The sequence below is a fragment of the Colletotrichum gloeosporioides genome (genome assembly GCF_011800055.1).
Source record: "Colletotrichum gloeosporioides strain Lc1 chromosome Unknown consensus_96, whole genome shotgun sequence".
In the NCBI taxonomy this organism is placed as follows: domain Eukaryota; kingdom Fungi; phylum Ascomycota; class Sordariomycetes; order Glomerellales; family Glomerellaceae; genus Colletotrichum; species Colletotrichum gloeosporioides.
In genome coordinates, this window is record NW_025544741.1 from 48,316 (window position 1) to 65,568 (window position 17,253).

General features: G+C 50.2%; 8 protein-coding genes across 8 annotated transcripts; 3 read left to right on the forward strand and 5 right to left on the reverse strand.

Moving 5' to 3' along the window:
* Positions 1 to 1,251: 1,251 nt before the first annotated feature.
* On the reverse strand, positions 1,252 to 2,310 carry GCG54_00015709 (Phenylpyruvate C(3)-methyltransferase; the record flags this gene model as incomplete). Its single annotated transcript, XM_045415483.1, has 1 exon — positions 1,252 to 2,310. The coding sequence occupies one exon, from the start codon at positions 2,308 to 2,310 to the stop codon at positions 1,252 to 1,254; it is 1,059 nt and encodes a 352-aa protein (XP_045257546.1).
* A 764-nt stretch (positions 2,311 to 3,074) lies between these two features.
* On the forward strand, positions 3,075 to 5,444 carry GCG54_00015710 (uncharacterized protein; the record flags this gene model as incomplete). Its single annotated transcript, XM_045415484.1, has 1 exon — positions 3,075 to 5,444. One exon carries the CDS (start codon positions 3,075 to 3,077, stop codon positions 5,442 to 5,444), a length of 2,370 nt encoding a protein of 789 aa, XP_045257547.1.
* A 361-nt stretch (positions 5,445 to 5,805) lies between these two features.
* Positions 5,806 to 7,504, reverse strand: GCG54_00015711 (uncharacterized protein; the record flags this gene model as incomplete). Its single annotated transcript, XM_045415485.1, has 3 exons — positions 5,806 to 6,922; positions 6,975 to 7,418; positions 7,464 to 7,504. The coding sequence occupies 3 exons, from the start codon at positions 7,502 to 7,504 to the stop codon at positions 5,806 to 5,808; spliced, it is 1,602 nt and encodes a 533-aa protein (XP_045257548.1).
* A 3,575-nt stretch (positions 7,505 to 11,079) lies between these two features.
* Positions 11,080 to 11,990, reverse strand: GCG54_00015712 (Superoxide dismutase [Mn]; the record flags this gene model as incomplete). The annotated part of the gene is made up of 4 exons (XM_045415486.1): positions 11,080 to 11,202; positions 11,266 to 11,721; positions 11,775 to 11,865; positions 11,962 to 11,990. The coding sequence occupies 4 exons, from the start codon at positions 11,988 to 11,990 to the stop codon at positions 11,080 to 11,082; spliced, it is 699 nt and encodes a 232-aa protein (XP_045257549.1).
* Positions 11,991 to 12,583: 593 nt separating this feature from the next.
* Positions 12,584 to 13,117, forward strand: GCG54_00015713 (uncharacterized protein; the record flags this gene model as incomplete). Its single annotated transcript, XM_045415487.1, has 2 exons — positions 12,584 to 12,807; positions 12,877 to 13,117. The coding sequence occupies 2 exons, from the start codon at positions 12,584 to 12,586 to the stop codon at positions 13,115 to 13,117; spliced, it is 465 nt and encodes a 154-aa protein (XP_045257550.1).
* Positions 13,118 to 13,651: 534 nt separating this feature from the next.
* On the forward strand, positions 13,652 to 14,745 carry GCG54_00015714 (Oxidoreductase swnN; the record flags this gene model as incomplete). Its single annotated transcript, XM_045415488.1, has 4 exons — positions 13,652 to 13,756; positions 13,810 to 14,036; positions 14,094 to 14,440; positions 14,504 to 14,745. 4 exons carry the CDS (start codon positions 13,652 to 13,654, stop codon positions 14,743 to 14,745), a joined length of 921 nt encoding a protein of 306 aa, XP_045257551.1.
* A 97-nt stretch (positions 14,746 to 14,842) lies between these two features.
* Positions 14,843 to 16,168, reverse strand: GCG54_00015715 (uncharacterized protein; the record flags this gene model as incomplete). The annotated part of the gene is made up of 1 exon (XM_045415489.1): positions 14,843 to 16,168. The coding sequence occupies one exon, from the start codon at positions 16,166 to 16,168 to the stop codon at positions 14,843 to 14,845; it is 1,326 nt and encodes a 441-aa protein (XP_045257552.1).
* Positions 16,169 to 16,542: 374 nt separating this feature from the next.
* Positions 16,543 to 16,810, reverse strand: GCG54_00015716 (uncharacterized protein; the record flags this gene model as incomplete). The annotated part of the gene is made up of 2 exons (XM_045415490.1): positions 16,543 to 16,570; positions 16,623 to 16,810. 2 exons carry the CDS (start codon positions 16,808 to 16,810, stop codon positions 16,543 to 16,545), a joined length of 216 nt encoding a protein of 71 aa, XP_045257553.1.
* Between the last annotated feature and the right edge of the window lie 443 nt (positions 16,811 to 17,253).

Consider the following 17,253-nt stretch of genomic DNA (forward strand, 5'->3'; position numbering starts at 1 on the left):
TGCGAGGAAGTTCACTCCATATACGCAAACTTCCGTGCTTTCCACGGCGACGCGCCGCTGAAGGTTAACGGAGCTTCCTACCGAGTCCAGTACTCCGGATGGGTTGGGCTCCGATCCATTGGCGAAAACGTTACTGTCTCATGTGGGTCACTAAGGGCACTTGCCGGCCGCGCGTCTGCAACGGTTCACGACGGAACGGCCCGCGAAAAAGCCAGCTGAAGCTAGAGCAGGTGATTTGCCGACATGGAAGAATGGGACTGTCGGATAGTGATCCATGAAGCGTTGCTCGAGTCAGTGAACTTCCATCGGTCATAGACGGTCCAGCAAAAACTCCGTCGTTGTGCCGGTTCTAGGGTCCTACGGAGCTCTAGGGATTTGCCGGACACTAAGAATTGATACATCACAGTTGATCCTTGAGCAAGTTTCACACCTCCTCGGTACTGCCTCTTTCGGCCTCCATGCCGAATCAAAAATCTTGTCTTCCATTTCGTAGAGCGTGTTCTTGTTCATGAGGGGCACAGAGTGACTTCGTAAGTCGTGAGAGTTGACTGTGGGCCAAGTGAGACCAGGTTGGCAGAGGGGCAGAAACAGCCGAAGGATGTTGCCACGCGAGTGACATGTCAGCATGGACAAAACATGGTCGTGTCAGCCATGGAGCAATATTCTGAGTCGAGCCTAGTCCTGTCACCATGAATGCTGAAGAAAATAGTTTCGCCGTTTCTTTAGCATGACGTGCTCGAACATTTGTTCTAAATGTATCGAGACAAGTTATGCTTACTTCAATACGCTTTCCTTCAAGATATTCCGCCATACACCATCAAATCATGATAGAAGAACTGTCCCCAAATGCTTCTTGCGGTAGGCGGTAGACCATCTGTGAGCTCTTCTTCGGCCGTGGCTCAGGGGCTTGGAGTGGATGGTAAGATTTTCTGCCTCCTGCCTAGCCATACCCCTTTTCAACTTTATAATGTCAACAGCCGACTTGACTATGGCTAGCAGAGGCCGCTGGGCGACAGCATTCAGTGGAATACCGACTGTCAAAGCAACCCTTCCTTGCCGACGTGAGAACCGGAAGATGTTCAAAATCATGTTTCTGCCCACGAGTCCAACTAAGCAAATATTCCGAACTTTAAATCACGAGATATTTCCCCGAGTATGAAATGAATATGCCAGTTACGTATCGGATCTATCTTCAATTGGCTGCCTATTCTTAGGATGCAAAATTGGGGCCACTCATGATGTTGACTCCGCTTACGCCTTCGCTTCCAGGGGCACCAGCTCGAACAAGACAGTAAGCGAAGGAGGGCACATGTGATGCTGCTTGATGCATCGCCAACCACCGTCCTGGAAAACCCCTTCCCAATCCTCCACTGTGGGCAGCCTCACTCCCATGAGCGCGTGCCCAAACTCAAATCCCAACGTGAAAATTGGCAGAGCATCATCAGCCACGGCATGCCGGGATTCGGGGTCTCCGATCGAGATGCGCACAGTGTCGCAAAGGAAGAAGCGCATGACGTTGGGAAAAGACCGGCGGAGTCTTTGCAAAGAGCTGATGCAGTTCTCTCTAGGCCAAAAGTCGTGCCCCATCAAAAAGGAGGTCAGCAAGTCGACTTCGGAAAACTCTTCGCGGTATTCGACCCGACGAGCATCGCCCTCGAGGAAGGTGATGCGATCCCCATAGCCGCGCTTGACAGCGCCCACCTTGGCTACCTCAATCGCTGGGCCAGCAATGTCAATGCCGATGGCAGTGCTCCCGGGGTAACAGTCCAGGACTTGCATCAGCCTTTCACCGCTTCCGCTGCCCAGGTCCACAGCGGATTTGAAATCATGATTAACCTTCTTGAGAGCATCAAGGAAGACAGAGTCAATGAATTGCGCATTTGCATCACGGCATGCGTATGCAATAGCGGCGGAGTCCCGGGCGTAGTATCTTCCCGAGCGGTTCTCGTTGCGCAAGATGTACTGCATGCGCGAGAAGACACTACCAGATCCCAGAGCAAGCCAGTGGAAAAGGCTCTTGGTACGGTATGCATCCTCAAGAAGTCGTCCTGGGCTGATGAGAACTCCCTCGCGTTTGAGGATTTCAGCTGCGGACAGTGCGAGGACGAGGCCATGGGTCGCCTGAACGTCTAGGTTGTACTGGGCTGCGAACTTGTCGACGTTCACAGGTTTTCCCTTGCGAATTTCGTCTAGAAGCCCCACCTCCCAGGCGGCACCAATGGCACTAGCGGCGATGTAAGAATTGAAAATCTTGGTGATATCCTGCTCAGAGGACGTGGTGGTAGGTCCCAAGTTGATGATCGAACCCATGTTGATTGAAGGTAGTTAGAGGCTTGCTGCGAAGATAACGTGATTTTGAAAGTTTAAAACGAAGGTCCTGGTGTTTGAGAGCAGGCTAAAATCGTGAAGGATGGTCGGAAGGTGTTTGATTGACTTGGAACGAGACAACAATTCGGGCATTGGCAATGTGATGGCCACGGCATCCCACTTTATACTGGGCTGCGATGTTCGACTTGTACAATGCCTACAGAGGCACTTTCCACTTCCTTTTAGTTCCAAGCAATACATCGCAATGCCGTCGGCAAACACCGTGTTGTATTTTGAGGCATTCAAAGTCCACTATTCACGACGGGGAACCTCATGCAGGCTGCGATGCTTCCAGGATCTGACCTCTTGCGGACTTCGGACTCTTCTGTCGGAAGACCTTCTTTCACGCCAGTAAACTTCATCCTTTGCATGTTGTGAAATCATTTCGACATGTCATTTACCGTGCCTCTTGCTCCGGTATTCCACAAGCCAAGTGGGCATTTTCTGCCCATGACACTGCAAAGCAACAACAGACTTTGCTCGAAAACTTCACGAAAGGACCGGAGATGCCATATTAGGCAAACCGAGACAAAATTACGAGGTTTACTGTTTGATTCTCTGTTCGTTGAGGTATATCTATGTTGCTTCCATCTGATGGATTTGTGATCATTCCACACAATCATCAATCACAAGACCACAACTAGAAACAACACATCTTCCTCAACAAAACGCTTTCCACCATTCAAAATTTCTTAAACCATCCCAACATGTCTCCCAGTGCTCAATACACTTCAGTTGGCACTGAGATTGCCTCTGAGCATATCAGCGCTCCTATCAAGATGAAGTCGCATGTCCCCGCCTACGACATTATCGATGGCTGCTGCGTCTGGCATTGGCGAGACAAGGAGTCCGCTGCCGAAGGCTGGATTGTCATTGACTCGCCTGTGCCTACGGCCGCCGGTGGTGGCTTATTTCTTCACGCAAACGCAACCTTCGAAGAAGTTCGCGATGTAGCTCGCTCTATGAGCTCGAAGCTTGCTGTTTCCTCACAGCCCCAGGTTGTGGGTGCTAAAGGAGGCATTCGGTTCCCATCCGGTGACCCACAAGCCCCTCTGGTTCTGGAACGCTTTATTCATGACAATGCCGGCGTCCTCTCGGTCTACTGGGGCACTGGAGGCGATCTCAACACGGACCACGCGGTCATAGACAAGCATGCCAGAGCCTATTGCACTCCTGGGACTTCAACGGCTCTGGACGCGTTGTACCGCGCCCTGGGCTATACAGGGCAAAGTTTCGCAGATATACCAGTTCTGCTTGAAGAGAGCATCGACAATAACGGATGGTCTCTCAGCGAGTATTGCGTTGGCTATGTCATGGCTGTCACCCTGAAAGAGCTTCTTTCTCGCGCAGAACCGAGTTTAATGGGACGAGCTCGTCTAGTGCTTCAGGGGTTCGGATGTGTCGGTGCCACCTTCGCCCTAGCAGCGGAGCAGTTGGGCATCGGACGTGTTGTGGCAATCTCTAGCCAGTATGGGTTTTACATCGACAACGACGGCATAGACTGCGTCGCCATTGAACACGCCCGCCGCAGCGGGGCTGGAAACCATTCCACCCCAGGCTTGGATCCCAGAAGTCTCGAAGCCGGCCTCTCCCAGGTTCAGCTCTCATCCGCTCGATACATGCCACGTAAGGCGGACTCATCTGATGAAGAGCATCTCGCCAATTTCCTTACCGCGGCCGAGGGCGAGGCTTTTGTACCCTGTGCTGGCCGCTACGTCCTCACACCAAAGACGATTTCTGCCTTGATTAATCATACGTTCGCTAAAATCTCCGTCTCGTCTCGGTTCATCGTCGCTGGAGCCAACAACGTCTTCAGCCCCATTGAGAGCAGAGAGAAGGCTCTTTTGGGTTTAGACTCTGGTTCTATTCGAATGCTCCCTGAGTGGATCAGCAATTCCGGAACTTCCAATTTGTTCATGAGAGCTTGCAGTGGTCTCGCCTTGAGAGGCTACAGTGCTTCCAACCTTGAAGCGTGTGCCAACGACACCAAGTCTTTCATCAATGCAGTATTTGCCAAGATCGGGTTCTCGGGAACCAATGTTGCCTTGTGGGATGCTTGTCACGATTTGGTTGTGGCGCGAAGAGCAGCTGGGGCGGTCAACCGCCTCGGAGTCAAGAGAATGTCACATTTGACACTGGCTACGCCAAATGTTGCTCGAGCTGGTGAGACTATCGAGCGCGTATACAACGCCAGGTTCAATGAGGACAAGACGCTTTATCAGCTTCCAGGGGCTGACGACCCTACATTGAGTATCATCAGGGCGACCGCAGGGACTGGCCCTGATGACATTGGCCTTTCAATGCGGTTTTCCGTTTACAACTTGGCGAGGGCTCGTGCAATTCTGGAGGCTGACGGGGCTGCCTTCCACGAAGTCAAGCTCGAGGATGGCTCCAATGAGCTTGTTCTCAAACGCGAAGAGACGGGATATCCAATCAGTCTTTCACAGGCCCCTGCTCGGGAGTCCTCCAACAGTGCCTTCTCCAACTCTACCGAAGCGCTGAAGTCCGTCGCTGGGTTAGCCTACCAGCTAGATCATTATGCTGCCATCATGCCAGACGCGACCAAGATGAAGAGCTTTCACGAACATATGATGGGTTTCACGCATTTGCGCACTTTCACGGTCAACGCCGGTTCCGGTATCGACGGGGAAGACGATGGCTTGATGCATGTAATGGGATTGCCGTTTGATACCAAACGGGTCTTGATTCTGACCGAGGGACTGAATCAGGATGCTATATTCACGAAGCTCATGAACAAGCATTGTGGTCCTTACATTCATCATATCGCTTTGGAGATAGAAGACGTCGATGCTGTTTTCGCAGAGGTCAGGGAACAGGGTTGGCAGACGACGGCAGACGCGCCCAGTACGGACCTGGCTACGGGGCTGCGGCAGTTTTTCTTGAAGGAAGATGAAACAGGGTGTATCTTGGAGTTGATTGGAAGGGGTGAGAAGGATGAACGGCTGGCTGGAGCCAAAGCTGTAGATGACGCCGCCGGTGCTGGTGGCTATGCCACTGGGCAAGGGGAGTTTCGTACGGATAACATTGTGGCCTTAGCTCGGTCTCTGGACGACTGATCTATACTCATTTCAAGATGGCATATGCACCTATTTGGCGCACAACAACACCTTAAGCAGTATCATGATGGCGGTGGTATGGTTCCATACGAGCGTGTCGGTTCATTCACTCGGGGAACTGCACAAAACGTCTTATCACCACGACAAACACCTGTTCATTGAAACTAAACCAAACTCTATCATCAAATCACCTATGAGAAAGATGTAAACGAAGGTCAAGAAGAGAAAAAGAAACACCAGCTTTGTACTTCAGCCCCAAGCCCTCGTAGCAACAACGCACGCCATAACTAATCTTGGCGTTCTACATGCCCAACCTGAGCCTTCTTCAATCGCAGTCTCACTATCCATCACCCCGGCCAAGTCAGTGACGAATCACGCGGCGCTTGTGGCCAAAGTCATAGCCCCCGTAGATCGAGGTAGACGAGCTGGCCGTAGGTTCATCAGATGTCCGGGTCTCCATAGTGGTGGGAGTGACCAGGGACGGCTTGGCGTCTGAGACAGTGGTACCGGGGGAAGAAGTTGGGTAGGTATCGTAGCCTCCATCGATAGAGGATGAGGGGGTGACGAGGGAGGGCTTCGCGTCCGAGACGGTGGTGCCAGGAGTGGAGGTTGGGTAAGAGTCATAGCCTCCCGGGATGGAACTGGATGGAGACTCCGAAGGGCTGACGGCCGACGGCATGGCGTCAGACACGGTGGTTCCGGGAGAAGAAGTCGGGTAAGTGTCGTAACCACCGGAGATGGAGCTAGAAGTAGTCACTGCGGATGGCTTAGCGTCCGAGACGGTGGTTCCAGGAGTCGAGGCGGGGTAGGTGCTGGACTCGGTGCTGGACTCGGTCTTGTGCGTGGTGCAGGGCTTCTTAGTGGAAGAAGGCGACTCAGTGGCGGTGGTCACATCGTCGGAGATCGTCTCGGTGCTGGTGCCGGGAGATGTTGTAGTTGTGTTAGTCCAAGGAGAGGAGGTGGTCGTGGGGTAGCTGAGGGTAGAAGACAGCTTAATAGAGCTAGTGGGAATGGTGTGCGAGGGGAAGCCGGTGGAGACGCCAGTGCCGGGGCTGGTCGAGCTGTAGGCGGTGCCGGTGCTGGATGGCACAGACTTGGTCACTGTCACGATGATGGTGGATCTCAGGGTCGTCTTTGACCGGGATGCTGTGCCAGTCTCCGGGAGTTGGTCGGATACAGTGGTGTTGATGACCGTGGTGTAGGTAGCAGTGGTGTACGAGGGGCAACCGTAGGTGGTGCATGGAGCAGAGGTGGTATCAACATCCGACGGGGTGGGGATGGGAATGGTCGGAAGTGTGGCCTTAGTGGTAGTCAAGGATCCCAGGGTGGTGCTAGGGATAGGGCGAGTGGTGTTGCTCCAGAGGCTGGAGCTGGGGTACGGCACGCTGCTGGAACCGGTGCCTGTACCGGTGGTGAGGGAGATGCCCGTGGACAGGGTCAAGGTCCTGGTCTTGATTGTCTTTGTCCGGGTACGGGTCCTGGAATAACATTAGTGGAGAGTCTAAGTGAGATACACAGAAGACGACTTACGTGGTGTTGGCAGGCCAGTGAGGAGAAGTGGTCAGACTAGGTAGCTGAGTTGAGACCGTGGTGCCATCAGAAGATGTGTCCGGAGGAGAGACAGAGGTAGGACTGGTTGAGGAGCCGGTACCCAGCGGGGTGGATGAGGTCGGGATACCGGTGGTAGAGTTGGCGTAGCTCGTGGGAGTAGAAGGCTTCGGCGGGATGCTGATCGTAGGCAGAGACGGAGTCGAAGTCCAGGAGCCGGGAACGGAGCTGGAGGCCGATGCCGAACAGGTGTAGAAACACGGCTGGGTCTCAGTCACGGTGACGGTGACCGCAGTGGCGCAGTCGGAACCGCAGGCAGTGACGGTGACCTCATTGGTGATCTCGATGAGAGAAGTCACGGTCAATGTCGCCGGAGGGCGAGCAATGATGTGGTTGGCCTGCGGGATGGCGCTCACCAGAGAGGCACTGCCAAGTCAGCGTGGACAAAGATGACTGAGAACAACAACTTACCCAAGACCCAAGAGGGCGAGACCAGAGGCAGAAAAGACCATGGCGAGCAAGAGAAGTGGGAGTAAGAAACGAGTGTGGTGCTGCGACGGTTCGTGCTGGTTGGAGACTAAACAGAACAAGACCGCCTTTTCTCGCCGGCTACACTCCTTTATATCATGAAATGATTGTCCAACCTTCTATGCCGGCCAGAATAACACCGCAGCCAACTCAGAGCCCGCACCCGTTCCAACACGGGCGGGAAACGGGATGCTCGGCAGACACCCTCATCACGCAAGCCAGCCCCCAATCTAGAACGGGCTTCGATAAGGGCTTCCCATGCAGCTGGCCGTCGAGCGCCAGCGCCACATCACTCGCTTTGAGTGTCTCGGTACTGCATGTCAAGGTAAACCGGTTTGTCCTCATTGCCTCGACATCGTTAGGGAAGAACAGTCGGCCAATCACGTTAAGCAGCAAGACTTTGAGCCTGCTGCAGCCATCTATCTGATCCCAGCCAGAACCTCCCCCTTCATTAGAAAACCGTTTGGTTTCTAAGAATATTTGCGGGGAGGCGAACGCCGGACGCAAACCCGCTGCCGTTTGGCGGGTTCATGGCAATCCGCCTACATCAAGCCACAACGTGGGAACCTGCATGGGTCGGAGCAAGCTTCCGATTTGACACTGACAGTCGAGTCGGCCAAGTTTGTTTGTCGCTGTCAGGATCATCGGGCAGATTGACAGTCGTATGCATGCTTTTCTCGCTTTTAACCTTATACGCCTTGTTCAATGACAGACAGATCCTCATCGCCAATCAACCCTGTCCTCACCATTGCAGAAACCATTTTGCAGTTGTCTCAAAGAAGTTGGACACTGAACACACGGGAGAGGAGGGCCGGAGAGGCCGCGGGTTCGGCAGCGGCTGCAAGTCTCCGTCCCACGCAATCTCAGGCAACATGAACCGACTGCGCACACATTTCTGCGGTCAGGGATACCAAATTCGTCGCAAATTAGAAGAGCTTTGGTCACGAAGGATATTTTCACAATCCGCCCTCAAAACATAGACCAACAGCGCGCACCCATCAACCATCGCATCACGTCCCCGTGTCCCCGACACCATCCCAGAGGATTGGGTTCACCATCGTAGATACAACAGCTGCAGTACCCAGAATCTTGCAGCATTTGAAAAGCGACAGGCTTTGCGCTTTGCCGCAGGGCAAGTACCGTACAACACGAAAAGCATACCCTGCAGAGCGTGTGTACCTGCATGGGTCCAGCTGCATGCTGCCGGCACACTATCGCTGCCAAACATCGTCGGCTTCCCAGTGGCATTATGGTCAATGCACCTGACGCGGTTGCGGAATGATTCATCCTGCTTTATTGTGCTTATTAAGGGGAGAATGGCTCGTGTTGCCTCACCTCAGCCTGGAACGATGCGTGATGCAGCTACAGTTCTTATCCAAAAGTCTGAGCCCACCCGCCCCACTAGGACTCTCCTAGCTACTAACACCTAACCCCCTAACTTCGATAAATTTATTAAACAACGTTATATAGTAAAATAGGTTATATTAATTAAAAGCCTAAAATCTAATGTTTAATATTATATATATAAGCCCCTAGCCTTCTAAATAGCTTTCTAGTAGTATAGTAATAACTTATATAGGCACTAAATAAACCCCTATAGTATAGCTTACTACGCTATATATAGGTATTACTTTAACTCTTTAATATCTATTATATTACTACCTAAGTAAGTAATATAAGGGAATATTCTATATACCTACTACTTTAGATATATCTAGATATACTTAATAAAGTTAAGATTAAGTGAATAGGTAGGTTAAGTAATAATATTAATATCTTAGGTATATAGCTAATCTATTAAGGCCCTTACTATATAGATAGATATATTATCTTATTAAAAATACCTTATATTATTATAGACTAGAACTAAACCTTCCTCTAGAGCTTATATATAACTTTATACTATAAACTTATTCCTCTTAGAAGTTAAATCCCTCTATATAAAGATAAGTTATAACCTCCTTATCTTCTAAATAGCCCCTTAGTATATTATAGTAACTCTTAGTTTACTATAATAGTTTAGATTAATAAAAGCTTTATCCTACTTCTTAGAAGGGTAGTGCTAAACCTATATAGTTTTATAGGAGGGGGTAGATTATAGTAAATACTTATTAGTATATATAGCCTAAAAATTAGCTAAGAATATATAATATACTAAATACTATACCTTAATTAATTTATTATCCTTATCCTACTAAAAATATACTTTATATAGTTACTTAAGTTATACCTTAGGTGTAAAAAAGATCTATTTTATAGCCCTCTATTTATAGTAGTTATAAGTATAAAAAGTCTAATATATAGTAGTAACTAATACCTTCTTATTAATTATACTAGTGAGGGCCTTAGTAGTTATTTTAGGGTTTTTTTAAGCTATATAATATATATATTAAATCTCCTACTTTATTAGTAGGTAAGCCCTACCTATATAAAGTAAGCTCTTAAAGGTGTGTTATTTAGTAAGGCGTATAATAGCTTAATATACTACCCTACGTAAAACGTAGAAGTACTTAGTAATAGTATGCTAACTTTAGCTATATGCTACTGCTAAGTATATCGCTATGCGTAGCTCTAGCGATAGTTTATAATTACCTTATTAATTACTGCTAATTTAAGTGCTAAATCGCCTCATCTAGAGGGATATTTATGGTTATAGTGTAGGTGGTAGAAGGAGGGGTGGGTTAGGGCGCGTCGCGAGATCCACATATGTGGGGTGGGTGGGCTCAGACTTTTGGCTACTGACTGTAGGCTGGTGGGAGATCCCGCAAGATTGACAGTCTGCGGCGAGATGCACACCGACTATGCGGAGATGCAATTACAGCTGGCAGAAATGCCTGGTGGTATAGATTGGTGCTATCAACCTGACGGAGATATTCTCGTCGACCAAAATTGCCGGTTTGCGCTCCATCTTGTCTCCTCCGAGTCGGATGGTCCGTCTCACACCCGTCGGTGTTTGTCTTCGCTTGACTCTCGGAATTTAGGACGGGACTCGGGTCTGTCCCTCGACGCAGAAGGTCTGACCGGACGAACTTTGACCTATGTTTTCCATGCGACGGTATTGCCTCGCCTCATGGTTGAGGGCGATCGAACGCAACGTGTTGTGCGCCAGTGGGCGTTGGCAGGGTGGATGTGGCTACGTACCCTGTCACGGGAAGCTCAGCTCAACTTGTTGTCGATGTGGGCTGCTCATATTGAGGGTGAAAGGCTACAAACAGGCAGCCGAGACACAGCAAGGGACTACGTGCGAGAAAGGACCCTCGCCAAGGGTTGCCGGATACGGGTTACACGACAGCGTTGGATGTGTTGCAGGACCACATTGCGATACCGTCTCTCGAAATTGAATTTGATTGTTTATCCCCAGCCACTTGTATTCATGTCTTCATGGTCTGACCGGGATACTAGCCCAGCAAGCTATGTTGACGGGGAAAACTAAGCCTTGCAAACCGATCGACCCGTTGGTGATCGGTTCTAGCACTCATGCCCATTGATCCAGTCGCATTTCAAAGCCCTTACATGTCATCGTCAATTCATTCCGCTATGTCCGAAATAATCTCCCCACTTAGAGGACCGCCTTAAGGGCCTTGAAAGCATCATCGCGGCTGCCAGAAAATCTCGACTCGGCAGTCTTCCAGTTGATGACGTTCCAGATGTTGTCGACGTAGGCCGCCTTGCCGTTAAGGTACTACACATCCATCCCAGTCAGTGATTCCGTTTGACACGATCAAAAAAAGAAGCATCCACAAACCTGCAGGTAGTAAGCGTGCTCCCACATGTCGACACCGAAGATGGGCACACCCTTGGTGACGGGGTCCTGGTCCTTGGTCGTGATGATGCTGAGACCTGTCGTGTCGTCCTTGACCAGCCAGCCCCAGCCGCTGCCGGTGATGCCCAAAAGCGCAGCGTTGAATGCTTGCTTGAACTTGTCCAGGCTGCCCCAGATGCGGGTGATCTCGGCGATCAGGCTGGGAGCGGAGTCGGGAGAAGCATCCGGGCTGGAGGCGGGGGAGAGGTTCTCCCAGAAGAGGGAGTGGTTGATGTGGCCTCCACCGTGGAAGTTGAGTGCTGCCAAAACGGCGATGCGGCTTTGGAGAGGGTTGGCGTTGTATGTTTCGATAGCCTTGTTCAGGTTTGTGACATATGTCTGGTGGTGCTTGCTGTGGTGAAGCTCCATGATTTGGGCCGAGATGTGAGGTTCCAACGCCTTCAGGAGGGGTTAGCCGGAATTTCTAGTGCCGAAGCAAGGGTGATACGTACATCGTAAGCGTAAGGGAGCTTGGGAAGCGTGTACTGTGAGCTGGCCATTGTGAATTTCGTGTCACTTCGACGTCTCTTAGTTAAGTAGGTTCTGCGTGAGGTGATTTCGTGGCCAGAAGTTGAGGATGAGAAGAACAGAAGATGGAGGGGTAAGCTGCTGGACCTGAGAAGGAAGAGAAGAAATCACCCCGAGGCAAGGAGGGGTACTGAGCACATTTCATCATCTCGGCAATGATGGGGATATTCTCCGTCGAACCCGATGATGTGACGGACACCTTGATGGCCGAGAGCTGCCATAGGACTTAAACCCGGTCTCAAACACTCAACGGTGTGCATGGATCGGAGTCATGGAGATGGTGGGGACATTGGCCAGCTTTTTTGAAACAAAACATCAATCGCGATACATCTTGTGATGCGATTTCTTGACAGTTCAGCTGTTCTGAATGATATCTGGTCATTTGGCGATCGTGCACAATGCACGCGGGCATTACCTGATCAATATTGCTCTAACTTGCTCATCCAGATTCCCTGTTCTGGAGCAGATGAATGATTGTGATTGGCTGCGCTATTGTTAGTTGACGTGTGGAGAGGCCCCGGGCCGGTCCCGTTCGCGCTCGTTTTGGGATGACAGGGGTTGTGAAAGGGATGAGGACCTTGAGGGAGTTTGAGCCAGTCTAGATGTTGCTGAAATACTGACTGTTCCAGCCTCTTGAGAAATACTCTTTCTGTTTCTTTCTTTCACAGGATTGCATCAGGAAATTCGCAAGTGAAGTCCCGAAGGTCTTTTTTCAGCCAAACCAAATCTCACTATGTGCGGCCCGGATACTTGCACCAAACCTCGAGGTGGCGCGCTCGCCGTCCTCAACCAACCTTTCTGCCAGCCACGGTCACCAACCTCACTTTGCAGACTCCGAGGTGATATTTCGTTTCACACACCAGGGAAGCCGAGCAGTCCCTTTGCTACACATGCAAGGATCACCAGCGGAGGAGATCATGACTTGCCCACGTTGTCAGACGTTGTTGTCGTCATTCAGTAAGTTGCAACGTCCAAACGCAAGAAGACTGAAGAGAGCATATAGCTAACATATCATGCGTGCAACAGCAAGTCCGGGGATCTATCCAAAAGACCCGAAGATTGTGGCCTCTTTCACCAACTGGCGTTTTCCAATGCATCCGTACTCGAAGACGGCTCGACTTTAGAGCTTGCTCTCCGTGAGCCCATTTCATTGCAAGTTGGAGACGATGGGATCATCGGACGACGGGTCTCGGTGTTCCCCAAAGCCGAAATGGACATCGCAGTGGCAGAGGGGATTGTCGGTTTCAATTTTGTGAATTCTTTGTGATTATTGATGGTGTATCTATGTTGGCATTGCGAGGAGTTTGGGATAGTTAAGGTTTTGGATATGGTTTTCACCTAATTGGGAAATGCTGGAACATTGAGAAGGGAACATGACCATCAACCAAAGTTTATGGGTAACAGAATCTCCAGGAAAGTCTTGCCGTACTGTATGAACATTGCGGACATTCTTGGCGGCCGGCAAGCGTACCGGAGCGGGCATCTACGAGCTCCGCTCCGTAGTGGTGTGAACGTTCGGCCACGGAAACGGACGGCACGTGTGGGATACGGCGGCCGAGAGTACCGACATCGTCATTTCATTGCCAATGTTTCAAGCACACACTCTTGGTATCTGCATTTTGAGAGGCTTATTTGCAATTGATTCGGCTGATCCGGTTGTGTGGTGTGCATGCAACGAGTGGCTGTTGACGTATAAAGACAGGAGTCTTGACCGCGTCGTAGCAGGCCTGATCATTATCTTACAGTGTTAGGAACTATACATACGATTTTTTCAATCAGTTGAACTCATTCAGTCGTGATCATGGGTGTGATAGCAGTCGCTGGTGGTACAGGTGGCATGGGTAAGGCTATCGTCGAACAACTTCAGCTTACCAAAAAACATCCTTTCATCATTTTAAGCAGAAAGGTAATTGAAGTAATTCAGATATGGGGTCAGGAATGTCGCTAACACCTATCAAGAACAATGCACCATCATCCCATCGACCTCTCGTCCAGGTTGACTACGAGGACGTGGAATCTTTGGTCAAAGTATTGGACTCGCACAAGATCGAAACAATCGTCAGTGCCATCTCCATGCACTCCGAGCCCTCGTTCAAGTCGCAACTTAACTTGATCGATGCGGCAGAAGCGTCAAAGACGGCCCGGCGCTTCATACCCAGCGAATTCGGAGTTCTCAACAGACCTGAGTATGGACTAAGCTACTTTTCCGAATGTGCTCCTTGAAGCTGACGTATTTCTGAAAGAGACGGCAGAGATGAAACCTTTCCGACACCGTGGATCAAAACTGCTGAGAGGCTGAAGAGGTCTAATTTACAGTACACGCGCTTTGTGAATGGCTATCTCATGGACTACTGGGGGATGCCTCATTTCCCCAGTCACATGTCGCCAGGCCTTTGGTCAATCGACGTCTACAATCGACGGGCTGTGATTGCTGGCTCTGGTAACGATGTCATCAGCTTGATTCACTCAAACGATGTCGCACGATTCATTGTTCGTTCGCTCGAATCCGAGGACTGGCCCGAGTACAGCATCGCTGTCGGTTCCGATGTGACTTTGAATGAGGCTTTGGCCAAGATTCAAAACGTTCGAGGTTGGTCTTTTGCAATGACACCAAACATATGGCACGTACATGGGAGCTAACTTGCTGTGCCAGGGGGCATCTTCGATGTAACACACGACAGCGAGGAGAAATTGAGGAACAATGATGCCACTCTTTTGGAGGACTTGGAAGGAGATGCGGCCCTGCGGATGAAGCAAATGACATCGTTTTTTGGGCGACTTATCATCGGTCATTTAATGGAGATGCCAAAAGAAAAGCGGATGAATGACAAGTTTCCGGACATACGCCCCGTAAGTGTCGAAGAGATGATAGATAAATCTTGGATGGGAAGGTAAATTAGTCACCGTACTGGTTGACGCGCTTGGGGGCAGAGTCTCATGATGTATTGTCAAACAATTGATATAGTTGCGAGGAAATCTTCCAGCTTTGTGTTTAATCAACCCAGACGTTAACTCCCGCATTGACAAGCCCGTAGATTATCTCCCATTGCGTCCTGCATTTCCCGCCTTCGTATTCTTCGGCTTCAGCCTGGTCAAAATGCCAATCTCTGTATTGGATCATATCCTCAACAATTACATGGCCATCCAACATGAACGGGCAATTTTCATGAGAGCATGAATACATAGGCTGAAATCCGGCCGTTTCGAAATGGGGATACGACCCCTTAATGAACTCTGAAGTAAAGATTTCGAAGTCTTCCCGAACGCCATGGAAATCACCGTCCAATCGCAGCTCCCGTAGTGAATGAGGGAGATCTTTTAGGGCGAACCCAGGTCTGCAAATGTTCCCATGAATTTCGAGAACTTCGAGTGCATTGAACGCACTGAATGAGATATCCAGGTTTGTTTCCTCGGAAGGGAATGAAACAAGTGTAAGCCTTTTCAGGGTGTCCTTATGATATGTCTGAAGAGCGTCGATAATTGGGGCAGGGCCTCCACGATCTTTCGGCTTGATCCGAACATCATGGAGCTTCTGGCATGATCGCACGACGAAGACAATTCCGTCTGTCGTTACACGAGCCCCGCCGCAATTCTCGTTTTCTTCCAGAACCAGGCTGGTAACTTCAGTCCAATTAATCTCATCCGGATTCGCCACAGGATACTTAGCTGATCGGAAACCTTGGAGATGCGGCGAAAGATTAATGAGGCGGTGCAAATCTCTCGTGGATTTGGTTGTCCGAGTATGCCATGCATGATTGAATTGTCTGAATTGTCGAAGTTCGGGCCGGGGGGACTGTTCTGGAATACTAGAGCAGAAACTTTGATTGTGTCCCTCGATATCCACAAGTTCAACACCGCTCGACTTGAGAAGCACCATGCCCGCCAAGAAGCCATTTCTCCAGTCTGCAGAATACCAAGGCGGAGCCGGCGGTACATCTAAATGAAGGCTTCTTGCCACGTCGGCAAGAAAGTTGGCTTCTTGATCACTGCAATCGAATTTCTGGCAAAGGAGGTCATCCCAGTCAATACGCACCCATCGAACACAGCTGCCCGAGTATGGGTCGTTGACGAAGTGTCTCAGCAAGGCAACGAGCTTCCGGCTGCTTTGTGACCCAAGATTGACTTCCGCGTAGAGGTATGGCTTGACGGCGTGGTTGAGACCGCGGCAGGTCCGTGAGAGAAGGGTTAAAGTGTGGATGCCCGCGCGATTTTGTCCGAACTCTGCGCTCTCACCGCCATCGGGAGTTCTCGTGTCCGTGGAAAAGTGGGAGAATATGAGATGGTGCAGCTCGCCAGGCAAATTGACCAATGACGCCATGCCGGTTACGACGCTTGATATTGCAACATAAAGGAAGGATAGACGAAATCTAGTCAGAAGATTCCAAGCAGATGCTGTCCATCAATGGGTTGGTGACGCTTCGGCCGAACAGCATCATGTTGAACGCGGTAAGCGACATGAGATCCCTGCGCCCCAGGTTCATGCAGTGGAGTCCGTCATCGTCACGTGGAGATATACACATCCCTCGATAAGGAGCATGCTCTCAATAGGTGCATTTTTTCCGTCAAATCAGATCCATCAATATTAATAATTTATTCATTTCCAGGCCTCACGCCGTCCAGATGCGTCGTAACTTGGACGATTTCCCGACTTTTTAGGCAACAATGTTACAGAATTTTCTTCATTTGGGATCTCTAAGAGGAAAACGGGTCGTCGGCGAAGCTTATGCATGGTCAGCGATCAATCTTCTCATCAACAATGCTCATGGACTTACAAGGTGTTTCCGAAGCCATCATCGCAAACGAGACGACCTTGTACAGGGCTGCACTGGGCACCATCCAAGACAGTGCGACCACCGCTATTCTCCTTAGCGGGGACAGAATCGGACTTTGCTGGCGTTGGTGCAGCCATTGAGACGGAGACAATGCTCGCGAGGGCGACGAGGATGGCCTGGAACTTCATATTGGCCGTGAGATGGAGAGTGAGGTGTTGATTTTGGGGTTGGTGTGTAGCGATTGGAAAGCGACGCTCGCAAAAGTCTGGCCGGCCAGGATTGTTTTACAAAAATTGACAGATTGAAGTGAATTTCCCGCTCGCAGGTTGTTGACCAGAGATCAACCAGATGCAAACATGACGGGAAAGCGGCTCTTTTAAGATTCTCTTGCAGATCAATCGAATCAAGCTTATCAGGGGTCAATTGCAACTCTTGGTAGAGATGAGACGAATCAGGAGGCGGAGGTGGCAGTTGAGACGAACACCCCTGTTTCCGGCCTCCTCGGCTTTCGAGACAACCATGCTGTCGTCTCAGAGTCTCCCCACAATCGCGTAAAATTGTTACATCCAAGGCCAATTCAAACATCCAGCAGTTGGCAATTGCAGGGGTTTCCTTTGCCGAGTTGCTACTT